Source organism: Helianthus annuus, chromosome 8 (genome assembly GCF_002127325.2).
Source record: "Helianthus annuus cultivar XRQ/B chromosome 8, HanXRQr2.0-SUNRISE, whole genome shotgun sequence".
NCBI lineage: Eukaryota > Viridiplantae > Streptophyta > Magnoliopsida > Asterales > Asteraceae > Helianthus > Helianthus annuus.
In genome coordinates this window covers 20376602-20393180 of record NC_035440.2, presented here as the reverse complement: position 1 = coordinate 20393180, position 16579 = coordinate 20376602, and the positions used below count along the sequence as shown (strand labels likewise).

Below are 16579 nucleotides of genomic sequence, written 5' to 3'. Positions count from 1 at the left end.
TAGGATTGTCCCTGCTGTCGATATGCTACGCGCATTGATTTAACTGAACATTTGTAAGTCTATTCGCTCAGTGTAATATAAAAGGACCAAATATATACAACTTGGCCCAAATAAACCTTACAAGAGTCATTCAGTTGTTTCAATCAACTTCAAAACATCAATCCACTTCTTACATATCTATAGCTAGCAACAATATATGTTAATCGTCTATCGATACACACTAAACACGAGCCTGTTTTCATCAACACGGGGAAGAGTAGCCTTAAACACTCCATCTTGCATCTCTCTCTTGATCATATCATTCTCCTTACAGAACCCCTCGGGTACCCGTACCCCTGCAATGTAGTGCTCACCCTCCCTTTTCCCTTCGACAATCAGTGTGTCGTACTCAAACCCGGCCTCCACGTCCTCTAACTCAAACCCAGGCATGCTTAACGACACACACAAGCCTTCCCTTGTCACCACCATCTTCTCTACACCAGGCAACTTCCCCTTCATGTATATGCTGTCAACCGTATCCTTCTTATCCACAGTGAACGACTTACTCTTCACCTTCGGGTGCGCTATTATTTCGCAAAGCGTCCATCCTAGATCCGATCGGTTAAACATATCTGAAAGTAACCATTCATAAACATACAAACATTCAATGCCGGTGTACTTGATTATATAATTTATGTTGGAAATTATTGGATCAAAACCGGAAAACACACAAGGATACTTTTATATATTAATGAATAGCAAAACAAAACAAAACAAAACATCCAAAGAATTACATAACCTAACCCATCTATTTATACTATATATTAATTATTTGCTAGACAAGCTATCCTAAACCAAGTTAGATATAATAAGTGTAAACATAACTATCCCAAAATAATGTATCAAAGACCTAAGTTTCCAATGACGATAATTAATTAAACAAAACAAACAACCATGAACGGACATAAAGTATATGTTACAGAAAGTTTACAAACACAATCGAACGAACGCGACCTTTATTTGTGTTTGTTCATTTAATTAACCGAACGATTTTTCTTGTTCATGTTCGATCATCTATTAAACGTAAAAACGTAGAAGAACTTTTCCTCAAACGGTTCGCTGAAGCCTTACATACATATATAGGCACATACATACACCTATATATGTACCGGGGTTCTATAGATACACTAGTGACACTATAACTTTGAGCCAAACTGTAGGTGTTATCCTTTAACTAACATAATTACACCAGATGTTCTTTATGTTACTGTTTCTCATTAGGCGGTGTCCTTTTGCTTTAACCCAGTTAACTTATTCTGTTAACTCAACACGTGCCACTCACGTGAGGGCATAATGGTCCATTTCACTTAATAACTATAATAAAATTAGATAAAAGTAATATATATTAACAGCAAAATAAGTGAAAAAAACCATTATGCACTCATGTGAGTAGATGTGTTAAGAGTTAACTGAAAAAATTAACTAGGTTAGGCAAAAGGACACCGCCTGATGAGAAATCATAACATAAAGGACATCCAGTGTAGTTTTGTTAGTTTAAGGACAACGTTAGCAATTTGGTTCAAACTTATATAAAATGCAATTTACTCCCTTAATTATTTTCTTCTCTTTAACGTCTCACACAACTTTATCTTTTCTTCCGGTTTAGACTAGACTATGGGGTATGGGGCGGGGGTTGGGTGAAAACGCCCAAGTCACCACCCCGGGTGGGCTTGGGTTTCAGCGTGGCCCCTTGGGCGGGGGATTTAGCCCGAGCGTTGGACATGCCTAGCGGTCCTATGTGGCCGGCTCTTATTGGCTTGTTGGCTAGGGCATAGCGGGCTATGTTTAAATTTTAAAATATAACCGTTTGGCCAAGCCAAACGGTTCAGCCATGTCGCTATAAAACCCCCAACCCCACCGCCTGTCCACATCGCTACCCCAACCCAAGTCACTCCACCTACCCGAACCGCTACCCACACACACTTGATCGATGGCCTCTTGGACGCATGAGGAAGAGCTAGCCCTTGTCACGAACGTCGTGGATGCGATGAAGGGCCGCCAACCCGGTGAGACCCGTTACTGGCCGGAAGCTTTCGCTAGCTACCGGCACAACGTGGGAAACGACCGACACAATTTAAACCGTGCCAACACAAGTGGAGCGAGCTACGACCGAAGCTCGATCGTTTTAAAGCCTACTACGACAGCGTCCCGGGCGGTGATATAAGTCACGAAGACCGGGTGGCAGTGGCAAACATCGAGTTCCGGGGCAAGGAGCGGAAGCCGTTTGACAAGCTCGCCCTTTTCAAAATCTACCTGACGCTTTAGTCTTTTTTTTTTGTAATCCTTTTTTTTTTTGGTAGAATTTTGTAATTTTTAGGAAATTTTAATAATTATTTTAGGCTTTTTTAAAAAATTTTGTGTGTATTTTTTAATTTTAGGTTTTTTTTTTTTTTAATTTGGGGGTGACATGGCCAACCCACGTGGGCTAGTCACGCCTCGCCATACCCCACGGACACGTCACTCACCAGCGGAGGGCTCGAACTCCACGTGTCAACCCATGCCCCAAATCCCCGCCCCACCATACCTCACGGTCGGATCTCCTCCCATAATTTACTTGAACCATTAGATACCTACCGCAGTAAGGCGTAGGGCGAGTGAAGTCTCTGTTGATATTAGCCTTAGCCAAGATGGGATCAGGGTTTTTCTGAGTGGGAAGGCATATGTAGCAAATACCATCTTCAAACCTTCCTTTCAAGTCACAATAGGGGTTATAATTCTCCGGTAACTTGATGGTTGCAAGGTACATTTTCTCAGGTGTTTTGAGTTGTATCAGAAAATTGAAACCTTCAAAATCCATGGTCAACTCCCGCTTTCCTAGCTTAGGGACATCAAACGATAACCATACGCCTTCTTCATTCTCCGTTTTCTTCATTCCAGGCATGGTTACCGTCATCTCTTCGTCGTTAACCATGGTGAATAGTATTGACGGAACTCCGGGTTTTATTTGAGACCTTAGGAATTGTAAATCGAATGTAACTGAAAACGAAAAGGGAAACATTTAGTTTATTTAACAGAGAAAGATCGACATTATATTGTGGATGTGAAGAGAAGTATTACATTTTGGCAGTGGGTTCTTCGACGGAGAAGAAAACGACCTGACTATGAGCCTGCTATGACGGAATGGGACGACGGACACAGCTTTGGCTACCGCCGGACGAAATGGGACGATGGAGGTTGTGAGGCGAAGCAGGAAGGAAGCCATGATTTCCGGTGATGTGAGCAATTTTGAAAACCAGTCAGTAGTCACCAGTGTGAAGTTTCTTGCAGAGGAAGGGTCTTTTTTTATACAAAACAAAAATACAGATTCATTTTCATGTAAAACAATATAAGTAAACTAGCTTATATCCCGTGTGATACACGGGTTTAAAAAAGTTACATTTAAAAAATATTAATAAATATGATGTATGATTTTTAAAAAATTAAAAAAAGCATGAAACCAAGTAATTTAAAATAGTAATGTTTTGAGACAAACGAATGATTTGATGTAAGTCGGTATCCATTAATTCATAAACGATGTAGACATCGTTAAACTTTTCCTTGTTTGGTGGCCGGATGATGCCCTTGATTCTGACAATCTGCAAATGGGCAAGAAATTAGACATTTTGACGATGTGGAAAATATTGAGAAATTAGACACTCTTTACTTCGGTACCATGCACTTAATATCGGTGATATATCGGTACTATGCAGTTAGTACAAAACCAAAATTAAGCAAATTCCACATAAATTTAAAGGCATTCATTTCAATTAACTTAGTAACAAACCTCCCACGCTTGCTATCCAACGAAGGCGAGTCAATTAGTATGAGACTGGAAATTTGTATTTGGTTCTAGTACATTAGGTCAATAAGATATGGTCTTGTGCTCTTTCGCTTCTTTCTATATAACCTTTTCAACCATACGAAACTTTGCCTCTCAATCGGTCATAACCTTTTTTAAGTTCCAAATCATCTTCTTTGGTATATGTGATGCAACTTTGATATCATACCTCAGCCTTTGTGTCGATCTCTGAAAGCCTTTGCTTGATATCCTTTGCTATCAAAAAAGGAAAACTTGCTCTATGTTTACGTTTGTTTTTGCACTCCGCCAACAACAAAAATTGTTTGAGAAATAAGTCGTCTCAAGGAAGTAACTAAAGAAAAAGTATATGCCACTTGGTTAACTTACAGTTTCAAAGAATTTTATGCCATATTCATCGGCAGGTGCTTCTCCCTTCGCGGTCGATACAACCTACCTAAAGCAAAGCAACCATGTTTTCATCATTTCAGTTTTCTTAACAACTAAGACCGTGTTCAAAGCATAGAAAAAGAACAAATATAAAATACCCTTTTGCTTTCATCCATATCAGCCTTGTTCCATACCAAGTACCAAGGTCTTGTGAACATGACACGAATACTCACTGGTTGACATGAACATGACCAGGGCCGGCTCAAGTTTTTTGGAGGCCCAAAGCGGATAATAAAAATTTGGGTCGTTTTCATAAAAAAAAAAAAAAGATTAATATGCTTTTGATCCTAAAATGTGGAAAATAAAGGAGATGCTTACTGGTAAATAAAACCTTCTAATCTCATGTACATATCTCTATAGTATAAATCTACCTAAAGTTGTTATAATATATGAGGGGCCTTGTCTTTTTAGTTATTTTTTAAACTACACAGTGTTTTCTCAGTGGACTTGAAAACAATGTAATAAAAAAACAAACAAAACGATTCAACTCCGATTTGATCCCAGTTCTGTTAATCCACATGGTGGAAGCCTAACCATACAAATGGAGCACACAAAGACTAAAGTCAGGTAAAATGAATGTAGTGTTGTCATACAAGAGTAAACCTACACTATAAAATTAGAAGCACAATTTCAGATTCAATTTGCGCAAAATTCATGGCAAGTAGTTACAGATAATTTGTATATGAACATAGTTTAATAGAAGTGCTGAAAACATGGCATTCTTATTTTGCTTGCTAAATTGTTTATTGTGGATTTAATTAGTTTAGGTTTAACTTCTTTTATGATATTCGCTTAAGGAAATCTTTCTTAGACAATTTACACACCTTGAAGAAATTAGAGTATACCTTCAACTCCTAGGCTAATCTAGGCCCTCAAATGGAGTTTCATGAAGTTCAATTAAATAATAGTCAACAATTAAAAGTTGTGGTCCTGTGGATAAGCAAACGTGTACATATAATGCTCTTATTTAAGTTCTCTAGTCAACATCTATAATACAGTAGAGGCGTTCTTATCTTATTTCTCCAATAAGTTTCCCATAATAGTTTTTTTTGGAATAAATATATTAAAAAGTAAGTAACGGTAATATTTATTAACATATATTTAATATACAATTTAAGTTCACTACATCAAATTGACTGCATATGTCAGTTATCTAAGAAAACACAGTTCTCAAAACCCAAATCAAAGCAATAAAATCTCACTAAAAATGAATCAAATAACAGTACCAGTTCTATAAGCTCCTCAGCTTTTGTTGAGGATTTGGTCACGACTCATGAGAGTAGACTCCATATGCTTTTCCTAAAAAATCAAAGCAAATAAATTGATAAATAATTTGTTTATTGATAAAACCATCTGTTTCCATGTAGTCCATTCAAAGTAATTGGTCAAAATTGCCACCTTTGTCAATTAGAGATCAACTAACATCAATATTACCTTTTCACGTTGGCATTGTCGCTCAAAAGCAATTTTACACATTCAATATCACCCCATCAACAACCTAGTGTATAGCAGTGGCGGCGGCGACATCACCCACATCTTCGTTGATTTATTTACCTCACAAATCCAAAAAACAAACGATATGACATGAAATTAAAAGAGTTGCTTAACTAAGGTATTGTCAAAAATAATCCAGGTAAAGCACTGGTAACCTTAGGTAAAGAAGAAGGGAAACAGGTTCTCAATGCAAAAGCACTTAACAAAAGATGATAAACCTATGAAAAAAGTATAACACATCAAATAGTAATGAAACAAACAAAATTCCTAAGTCGTATATAAAAGAGGTTGAACCAAGAAACCCTACACATTACAAACAAAAAGGAAACATAAAAGAAACCCTACACTATCACCTAGGATTATAAACCCTAAATAAAATTGAATCATTAACCAAAATCAGAATAGAAAAAAATCATGTTCATAATTTGATCGTGGATTTATAAACCCTAAACAACATTCAACCATTAACCAAAATTGGGTGAAGCCGAATATATATCTAAAATCAGTACCAAAACAAAGGTAAATCAGAGAATACTAAATCGAATACATTAATCGATCATCAACTAAAGTTAATGCTATTACAGTCGATTGAAAGAACAAAAAAAAACATTGAACCCTTACGGAAATCACACCAATCGAACCAAAAAAAAACAATCCAGCCTAAAAATTGAAATTACCGTCGATTAGAGTCTTGGTATACGTTGATTGATGACAGAAAGCTTGGATTGAAGTCCGTCGCCGATGATCTTCAGTGATAGAAACTCAGAGGATGATAATCTAGGGTTAGACGAGAATGAAGAGTGCTGAGGAAGATGGCTTGTTTTAGTGTCTTCTTAATTGATGGATGTGAGAAGAGTACAAAGGAAGGAACTTACATATATTGTATACACGTGTTCACATTCTAGTAGGAGAGAGAAACCAGGTGGAGGGGACAAGTGTCCCAACCTTTGTTCTTTTATTAAAGATAAAGATATTTTATCAACATTTTTGTCCTATGTAAGTTAACCTTATCCATTTAATTAGCGATTTTATGATTTTATTCTAGAACAAAACATATTTTCATTTTCATAACAAGTGATTGGTGATTTGGTTTCCACTCTCAAACATAGTTTATTGACGAGAGAATTGTTACTTATTTTTAGTGAGGTGTTAACTTGGGGTAAGAGAAAAAAGAAAAATTTGACTTCGAGAAAGGTTATGATTCCGTTAATTGGAAATGTTTGCTGTTGATTATGACACGTATGGAATTTCTCTCAAGATGAAAAATAAACTGGATTCTTGGAATTTTTTGTTTTTGTCAGGGCCTCGTTGTTGGTAAATGGTGCCCCCGACCATGGACTTTGATCGGGAAAGAGGGTTGAGACAAAGCGACCCTGTTTCACCATTTTTTGTTTCTTTTGAGTATGTATATTCTTAGTTAAATGATTGAGGTAGCGGTGGCTCTTGGTCTCTATTAAGCTTCCTAAAGATGGGCCATTGTTATCCCAATTTTTCTTTACTGATGACGCTACGTTTATAGAGGAATAAGATAAAAAACAATTTCCTAAATCTTTGTAGAATTTTTATATTTTTTTCTCTCATTTCCAAATCACGAGTCAATTCGGGTAAAAGTAGGGTGAAAGGTGTTGGGGTGGAGAAGCATGAAGTTGAAAATATGGCACCCATATTTAAGTGTAAAGCCGGGAGGCTTCCTTTCACATATCTAGGTCTTCAGGTTTGAGGTAACATGAAAAGAGTTAGGAGTTGGAAGCCAGTGGTCGACAAGTTCCACGCCAAACTTTCTTCTTAGAGAGCGAAGACCCTTGTGTATATACGTAGGAAGTTCCATAGAGCCAGTTATGCCTCTTCAAAGCATGCAACTAGAGAGGCCAACCACTTTAACTAATCCAAATCTTTGAATAAGGATATGTGCTTGACCCATCAAAAAAGTTGCGAGATAATTTCATCCATGATATTCCAATGTGAAGGCTACACCTTATTAAGCCTACAGGCATTCCTAGCTTTCCATAAAATATAAACAGTCGAGTAAATGATGGTATGCGATAGGTATCACCCATGTATGTAGATATCCTTATCAACCACCTTAGAGCATTCACAATTGATTCTCCATCTCCATCTCCATCTCCATCTCTATCTTTATAATTACATTAAAAATAATAATATTTTCTCTATATTTTTCAATTAAATAGTATTTTTTGAATACTTTTTTCATTATCTTTTCTCTGTTCTCTACTCACAACGACTTTCAAAATATTTAAAAATTATAAAGGCTGAACAATGTTTGACCAAATTTACTGATAAACAGTAACATTTTCTCTATTCTTCACTCATAACCACTATATACAATATAGAGAACTCACTCACATAAATATGGAGGTCGAACGTGAATGCTCTTAATCGATTGGTCAAATGTATCTAAACTTTTTAGCAAACAAGCACGACAGGAATGTGTCATGGAATTAAAAGACATGTGAATTACTGTTGACAGTGTTGTAAGAATCGCTAGGCATTAGTCGGCCAGTGGGGTAGAGACTAGCGATTAATTGTGATTAATAGGGATTATTGGAATTAATCGAATTGGGATTTTTATGTGTGATTTTTTAGCAACACAAGTTTTAACCCCTTATCGGCTCATTTTTTTAGTAGACAAGATTAATCACCGAAATTTACAAGGTTGACCGGTACTTGGCCATAATTCGTTCGAAACCGTTGATTTTTGGTCGATTAGGACTGCCTAGGGCCAACGTTGACCGTTTAGCGATTAATTGGCTGAGCAGAGGAAAATTACGCGGTAAACCTTCGACTAGTGATTAATCGGATGCTAGTCGGGATTTTTACAACCATGATTGTTGACTCCTCTAGTAATCAGGTTCTAAGTAACAGGTATCCTTTCCTGCACTGAATGACACACAAAACAACAAACCTTATTTGGAATCCAATTCGACCAACAGATTCGGGCCAAAGGTATCATATTGCAAACAACATAATTTTAAAAAGTTCATATATATTTGCAACAACAATACATGGGGATTTGACCTGACCGAAACAAACTAACTATCATTCAGTGAAATGTTTTCACTGAATGGTCATGCAAGCTTTCATTCTTCTCTACACAATCATTTTTTAAGGTTTTGTATGAATTAAAAACTAAATGGTCATTTAAGCTTTCATTCTTCTCTACGCAATCATTTTTTAAGGTTTTGTATGAGTAAATAAATGTATGTCCAATTTGTATCGGTTCGATGATTTATTCTACCAACACTTCATGACAAAATAGTGTTATAATCATTCTTGTTATTAATAACAAACTCCCTTTCCCTCGTCTTCATATCTACTTTTACTTTTGTTCCCATTCTTGCAATTAGCAAATGAATAGTGTGTCGATGAGAGTCAAATACACTTTTCTTAGCATGAACATAAAAATTTTCGTCCCAGTGCTTTAGTGGCACGAGCACAATTTGTCTCTCTTTCTAAATTCTCGCATTTTGAGTCTTTACTTTTCAGGACGTATCCCTTCCACTAAGACCATGTGTAGTGGTTAAACAAAATAATGTCCCCATCATGGGGCATTATTCGACACGTGGCAGTCCAGTCAGCATGGGGCGTTATTGCAAAAGTGACGTAGTGGGAATTATACCCAAATAATGTCCCTTCCAATCATTAAAAAGGATTAAAAAAAAAAAAAAACTTACACTTGGACCACTCCCATTGGCCAGTCAAACATGTCATACTCATGCAATTGTGTTGTTGAGCGTTTTAAATAAAACGCTGGTTAACAATTTTTTCAAAAAAATTTCTAAATAACGCCCTATGTAATGGGGGAGGCGTTTTTGGGCTTTTTTTTTTAAATTAAAAAAAAAAAACGCCCCACTACACATAGTCTAACAGCTTTTATGTTTCTGTGTGTAAGATGCGTCCCTTCTACTAACATATTTCATTTTTCTGTTTAAATCCTAGTAAAAAAAAACAAAACTACCCTTATATTAACTTGAAATATACGTCCCCATGCTTTCACTAATATAATACTTTAAACTATCCCGACTTAGCCCGAACTCGCACCAAAACGAGCTCGGGCTCAGCTCATGTCCCTCACACTCCTACATCTAACCCAACCCAGCCCCAAATCGTAGGGTTTCTAGGGTTAACCATGGGCGTCACCAGCTGAACAATAACCAGCTCGTGGGACCGCACCGCCGTGGGTCAACCCCAACGACTTTATACAGTCTGTCTATCTCCACCTCAATCGTATGCTTTCAAATCCCAATTTCAATTCAATTTTCCGTATTTACGATCGATTTCAAACCCTAATTCCAGTCCATCCAGTTGCTATTTCTCACTTTCTTCACCAGTCGTTGTCTTCTTCAACTCAACTGGATCGAAATCAAGTGCGATTTTAGCGATTTAAGAACCCTAGATCGATTGTTTATGATCGATGGTGAAGGAGACGGAATACTACGATGTTCTCGGGGTTAAACCCACGGCTTCAGAAGCTGAGATTAAGAAAGCTTATTATATCAAGGTTATAGTTATATACATCGTTAATTGCTACATTGTTTGTGTGATTTTTGATCAGTTTGTTCTTTGTAGAATGTTAAATGCTGATTTGTTTGTTGATTTTGGTAAAGTTGTATGATTGTTGGAATTAAATGACATGCCTTTTGGGGATTCTGACATTTACACATGTAGGTTACTGAATTTACGGCATTAGAAGAGTGTATATATAGGATTATAGGCTATATGTCTGTTGAGTACCTTTGCAGTTTGCCCTAATTGAACAAGAGATATCAAACTAGGGGAATTGAACTGAAGAAGGTGTAGTGATTTACTGATTTGTATATTGTTTGCAAGAGAACATTTGACATGAAGATATGAAGTCATGAGTTTTATTATTTGTTGGCAAGTTGTTATCTGCGGTGTGCTTCGGCTTCTTGGTGAAGGCCTTGATATAATATTCTTAATGATTGAACCTAAATGTAATAATAGGTTCAATTTTGATATCGATTAAACACGGTTCATCTGATTGTCTACAGAATTATGTTGATTAAGTGTAAATTATCACTTTTCCCGTAGTAAGTAATCTACGATTTTAGTTAGGTATCCTGTCAGAATTGCACGTTTTGTATGCAAACGAACATTTGACATGAGTTATATCACATGTTAGCAAGTTCTTATGTCTTTCACTCTTTCCCATGAAGGCCCTTGTATAAGGCAAGGCCCTGTTTTGATATCAGTTTGATGAATAACACATCATCTGATTGTCTACAGAACTATGTTGAACTGTTAATAAAGTGCTATCTTTCTCATTTTCCATAATGAAAGATGTGGAATCATGTCCGAATTGATAAAATGTAGCACATTTTGTATGCAAGAGATCATTTGACACATGAATTTTGTTAGTTGTTACCTAGTTATTATGCCGGTTTAATCCGATCATATTATTCTCAACTTGTTACGCTTGGAGGATTGCAGGCACGACAGGTCCATCCAGATAAAAATCCAAATGATCCTCTTGCAGCCCAAAATTTTCAGGTACCACTTCTATTCAAAACCTAAAAATGTGCATGTGTTTTTTTCAACCTTTTTTGCATTTTTTACACCTATTTTCTTCAGTATAATGTTTTACTTAAAGATATGTTCTATCACAGGTTTTAGGAGAAGCTTACCAAGTATTGAGTAATCCAGATCAAAGACAAGCTTACGATGCTTACGGGAAATCAGGAATCTCGACGTCAGTTTTTTATTTATTTTTAATATTAATTGGAGTTATATTGTATAAAGCTCATATATGTTTTTAATTATTAATATTTATTTAGTTTAGTTGATTTCTGCAAACTTTGAAATTTTATCTTCTCTGTGTTAATTATAGTGATGCAATCATTGACCCTGCTGCCATCTTTGCAATGCTTTTCGGGAGTGAGCTATTTGAAGACTACATTGGCCAGCTTGCAATGGCATCAATGGCTTCTTTGGATATTTTCACTGAAGGAGAGCAGTTTGATCCCAAAAAGTTACAAGAAAAGATGAGGGTATGTGTGTAATATACCTTTTATTATATGGCAATACACAACTAGTATTTTTTTTAAATTTTATTATTTTTATTTAGAGTAAAATGCCATTTTCGTCCCTGAGGGTTGGCCAGTTTTGCGACTTTTGTCCAAAGGTTTGTTTTCTAAAATCTGGATCCCAAAAGGTTTTAAACCTTGCTATTTTCATCTGGCTCGTTAACTCCGTCCGTTTTCCTTCGTTAAGTCAGGGTATTTTTGTCTTATTTGTTAACTTAAAGGGAAATTTGGTCCTTTTCATTTTATGTAAAAAGACCAAATACCCCTGAAAAAGACCTAATTGCGTTTTAAGTTAACAAAAAAAGATGAAAATACCCCAGACTTGACAAGTTAGATGAAAATGGCAAGATTTTAACCTTTTGGATCTAGATGCGGAAAAACAAACCTTTGGAAGGAAGTCGCATAAGTAGCCAAACCTTAGGGACAAAAATGGCATATTACTTTCTTTTTTATTTCATATGTAAAATGAACCAGCTGAGTGTGTTCATAACAGGTTGTGCAGAAGGAACGGGAAGAAAAGTTAATCGAATTACTTAAAAATCGTCTCCACGAGTACGTGCAAGGAAACAAGGATGATTTTATTCATCATGCTGAAGCTGAAGTATCAAGGCTCTCCAATGCAGGTGATGTATTCCTTTATTATTTTCACTTAAATAAGAAAAAAATAATTCTTTAAATCACAAGTGAATCAGATTCCTAATATTATGTTATGCTACATGCGCAGCTTATGGTGTGGACATGTTGAACACAATCGGTTATATTTATGCACGCCAGGCAGCTAAGGAGCTCGGTAAAAAGGCTATTTATTTAGGTCTACCGTTTATTGCCGAATGGTTTAGGAACAAAGGGCATTTCATTAAATCACAAGTTACAGCAGCAACAGGTATATTTTATATGTATCTATATAGGGGGCGTGTTAGGTTTAGAATGTTGAGAATTGCGAGAACCGCATAATATACTTGAATATAGTGCATAAAAGATAATCAAAATAGAGGGAGAGAGAAATAGAGGCGATTAACCGTTCATAGGCCTGTAATGAACTGGACGAAAACGAACAGAGGCATGTTCGCGTTCGTTCATTTAATTTTAACCGAACACGAAGATATAATCAAACACATTTTTTTGTTCATGTTCGTTTATTAAGAAAATGGGCATGTTTGTGTTCGTACATTTAAAACCTAAATGAGCAATTCACAAACGTAAACGAACATAAACAAACAAACTTAATATACCAAACAATAAACAACACAAATGGACATGATTGAACAAACATAATTGAACACACATGAACATAACTGACTAAACATAAACAAACATAAAGTAACATTTTATATAAATTAGTGATTAACTACAATAAATTCCATTGGAAACCCCATTTTTATTACCAGAAAGCCCAATTACCAATTAGTTATATTTATATAAGCAGTTAGAAAGTTCCTTTTATGTTTAATAAATATAACTACTTATGTATTTAAATTAAACTAACAAACATAAACGAACAAACATAAACAAACATAACATGTTTGTTCATTTGATTAAAAAAATTGTGTTCATGTTCGTTCGTTTATTAAATAAACGAACTTCCGCCGACCAAATTCACGAACAATTCATGAACGTTCGGTTCGTTTACAGGCCTAACCATTCAGTGTGTCACATTTGAAGCAGTAGATACAAATGCATTATGCAGTTATCGGACCTCAACATATTATTGGTTCTAAAATGAACACCCTCTCTCTCTCTCACTCTCTTTATACACACACTCACTATTGTTTTATTTATTATTTTTGTCATTTTAGCTACAAAATGTCATTTTTTTTTTGTGTTTTCAGGTGCACTTGCTTTAATTCAGCTTCAAGAGGACATGAAAAAACAGTTAAGTGCAGAGGGGAAGTACACAGAAGAGGAACTTGAAGAATACATGCAGTCACACAAGAAAGTAATGATTGATTCTCTTTGGAAGCTGAATGTAGCAGATATTGAATCCACACTTATCCGTGTTTGTCAAGCGGTTGTATACTTAAAAACCCATTTCCCTCCTTTTTATGTTTATAAATTACATCAATAGTATTTATATCTATATTTATGTTTGTTGTTTTTCAGGTTCTTCAAGATAATACTGTGAAAAAGGAGGAACTACGTGCAAGAGCCAAAGGGTTGAGGACTCTTGGTCGGATCTTTCAGGTGTTATTATGTGTACCGTTTGGCAACTGTCTGTATGAAAAAATGGGTGACGGGTAGAAACCGGGTCGGGTCGGGTCAACCCATCAACAATTGATATTAGTAATGATGATTTTTTTGCTGATGCATCAACAATTATAAATTTCAGAAGGCAAAAGCAGCCAATGGAAATGAAGGCGACCCAATATTAAACGCTGATATGCCTAATCTGAATGGTGTTGATACCGATCACGCTTCAAGAACTGCAGAACCAGGTCAAAGTTCTCAAACCACCATGGCTCCACAGGTATATCATTCACTTTTATTTATTTTTAAATAAAGAGTAAAATGCCAATTTGGTACCTAAGGTTTGGCCAGTTTTGTGATTTTCGTCTAAAGGTTTGTTTTTTTCGGCATCTGGGTCCAAAAGGTTTGAAATCTTGCCATTTTCATCCAGCTCGTTAACTCCATCCATTTTTTTCCGTTAAGTCAGAGGTATTTCCATTATTTTGTTTTTTGCTAACTTAAAGGGCAATAATGTTATTTTCACTTTATGTAAAAAGACCGAATACCCATAAAAAAGACCAAATTGCCCTAAGTGAACAAAAAGACGGAGATATCCCTGACTTAACGGAGAAAAATGGATGGAGTTAACGAGATGGATGAAAATGACAAGATTTCAAACCTTTGGGATCCAAATGCGGAAATACAAACCTTCAGACGAAAGTCGCAAAACTAGCCAAACCTCAGGGACAAAAATGGCATTTTACTTTTAAATAAATTTATTACCATTTATATGAAATAACGAAATCTATATTTGTTTTACTAGAGCCCATATGTGGAAGCGCCGCCAGAATTAGCCGGTGTAGGAAACATTCATTTTCCGATGCCAACGGCACCTCCTGGGGCCCAAAGAAACTAGTGAAGTTGCAGGGTTGAAGTGAAATGGTATGTTTGTATGTATCATTGTGGTAATGATGTTGAATTTGTTTGTATTTGAGTGAACAAATATCTTTAGAATGGTTTATAATTTGGGATTATAAGCACATAATGTATTATTGGAGTAGGATCATGTGCTTATTGATGTTAGTGAATACTTTGATCCCTTGTTTGGTGAGGACTAAGCATGTTTTATTATGTATTATTGATGTTGGTTTGAAGTTTTGTTTTAGACTTTTAGTAAAGGGATGAAAGCAAAGAAAATGTGGAAGGATGTTTGTTTTACATCCCTACACATAAGCCTTATGAGATTATTTTTATTCATAAAATGTTGTCGTTTGCTTAACATGGAATGCATGCAAATCTATGATATTACTTTTCTTTTTCTAAAGGCAAATTTCTTTTAATCCCTGGGGTCTATAAGACTTGAATCCAATACCTCCCTCTTTTAAACCCAAAGGTAGCGTTTGGTATGCAAGAATCAAGGGTGGAATGAAATGGACCATTGCGGAGGAATGAAGAAAAGGGTGTTTGGTTGGTCGAGGGAATGTACATAAGGCATTTCATTCTCTCAAAATCATTTCATCCGGCCCCTGATTTTTTCCATTCCATCCTTCACCCTTCGTTAACAAAACTACAACCCACCATCATTGCCACCACCCACCACTGTGGCCGCCACACACCATCACTCACTGTCGACGCCACCGCCACCCATCTCTGCCCCCCCTCCGGTCACCCGCCATTGCCACACACCTCGACCGCCCACCGCCCTCACTGCCACCCATCGCTGTCGTCACCCACCACCACCGGCTGCCGTCACCCACCCCCGCTGCCACCAGCCACCACCTCCGCCACCACCCACCATCATCGCCGCCGCAACCTCCAACCGCTGTTACCACTGCCCTCACCACCGATTTTATTCCTTCTTTTTTTTTTTTGCCTACCCAATAAAACAAAGTAATGATTTTTTTTTTCATTCTAACTTGGTAACCAAACAAGACATGAAATTGTAATGATCCATTCCATTACCTCATCATTTCATTCCTCCCGTCCATTCCATTACGCCGTACCAAACAGACCCAAGTGTTTATAGGTTTTGTCTTTCTTAATGGACCACCACCCCATTGATAATTTATGATATTACTTATTAGTAAGATTTAATATGAGAATGTTGATTAAGTCGATTATCATCCAAGTAACTACACTCGGGGGTTTTGGGGATTGCATTATGAAATTGTGTTGTGGGCGTTTATAAGTAAATGATGCCAATAAGCAAGTTGGATTAGGGGAGCATGGTACCTGTTCGGTATCGAACTGGTACCGAATAACGGGGAAAATTGGTACCGGTACCGGTATTTACGTTTTATTCGTAAATACCGGTATCGAAAAACGGAAAAAGTGGGTACCGATATCGAATATACCCGGTACCAAATGCTCATTCCGCTGGATGGTTAGTCTTTTAGATAAATGGATTGGTTCATGCTTATCATTATTATATTTTTGAAGATTTTTATTAGTTCAAATATTTTGTACAAATTAATGAGATTAAACAACCCATCAAACCCAGTTAGTTTGGTTTATCGTACTTGATATAGAATTGTTGTCAGACCTAGTTAAATTAGACGATGAATTTTCTGCTTACGATACATAAAAGTTAAATAAT

At 36.4% G+C, this 16579-nt stretch overlaps 2 protein-coding genes across 18 annotated transcripts; one reads left to right on the top strand and one right to left on the bottom strand.

Annotated features, from left to right (window-relative positions):
- Positions 1 to 54: 54 nt before the first annotated feature.
- Positions 55 to 6606, bottom strand: LOC110872310. Of its 17 annotated transcripts, XM_022121083.2 has the most exons (11): positions 6436 to 6606; positions 5914 to 5976; positions 5699 to 5818; positions 5491 to 5563; positions 4363 to 4436; positions 4205 to 4267; positions 4026 to 4067; positions 3512 to 3614; positions 3097 to 3315; positions 2614 to 3015; positions 55 to 611 (listed from the first exon to the last, which is right to left on the bottom strand). In XM_022121083.2, the coding sequence occupies exons 5-11, from the start codon at positions 4420 to 4422 to the stop codon at positions 208 to 210; spliced, it is 1293 nt and encodes a 430-aa protein (XP_021976775.1). In that variant the 5' UTR covers positions 4423 to 4436; positions 5491 to 5563; positions 5699 to 5818; positions 5914 to 5976; positions 6436 to 6606; the 3' UTR covers positions 55 to 207. The 17 variants fall into 17 exon arrangements, with proteins under 17 accessions (XP_021976775.1, XP_021976778.1, XP_035832386.1 ...); XM_022121086.2 differs by having other exon boundaries at positions 3803 to 4072; positions 4205 to 4271; positions 5699 to 5976; XM_035976493.1 differs by having other exon boundaries at positions 3803 to 4067; positions 4205 to 4271; positions 5699 to 5976.
- A 3250-nt stretch (positions 6607 to 9856) lies between these two features.
- Positions 9857 to 15148, top strand: LOC110872312 (chaperone protein dnaJ 10). Its single transcript, XM_022121094.2, has 10 exons — positions 9857 to 10277; positions 11228 to 11287; positions 11404 to 11486; positions 11625 to 11784; positions 12314 to 12443; positions 12545 to 12703; positions 13650 to 13828; positions 13921 to 14001; positions 14147 to 14284; positions 14807 to 15148. Exons 1-10 carry the CDS (start codon positions 10191 to 10193, stop codon positions 14897 to 14899), a joined length of 1170 nt encoding a protein of 389 aa, XP_021976786.1. The 5' UTR covers positions 9857 to 10190; the 3' UTR covers positions 14900 to 15148.
- The last annotated feature ends 1431 nt before the right edge of the window (positions 15149 to 16579 follow it).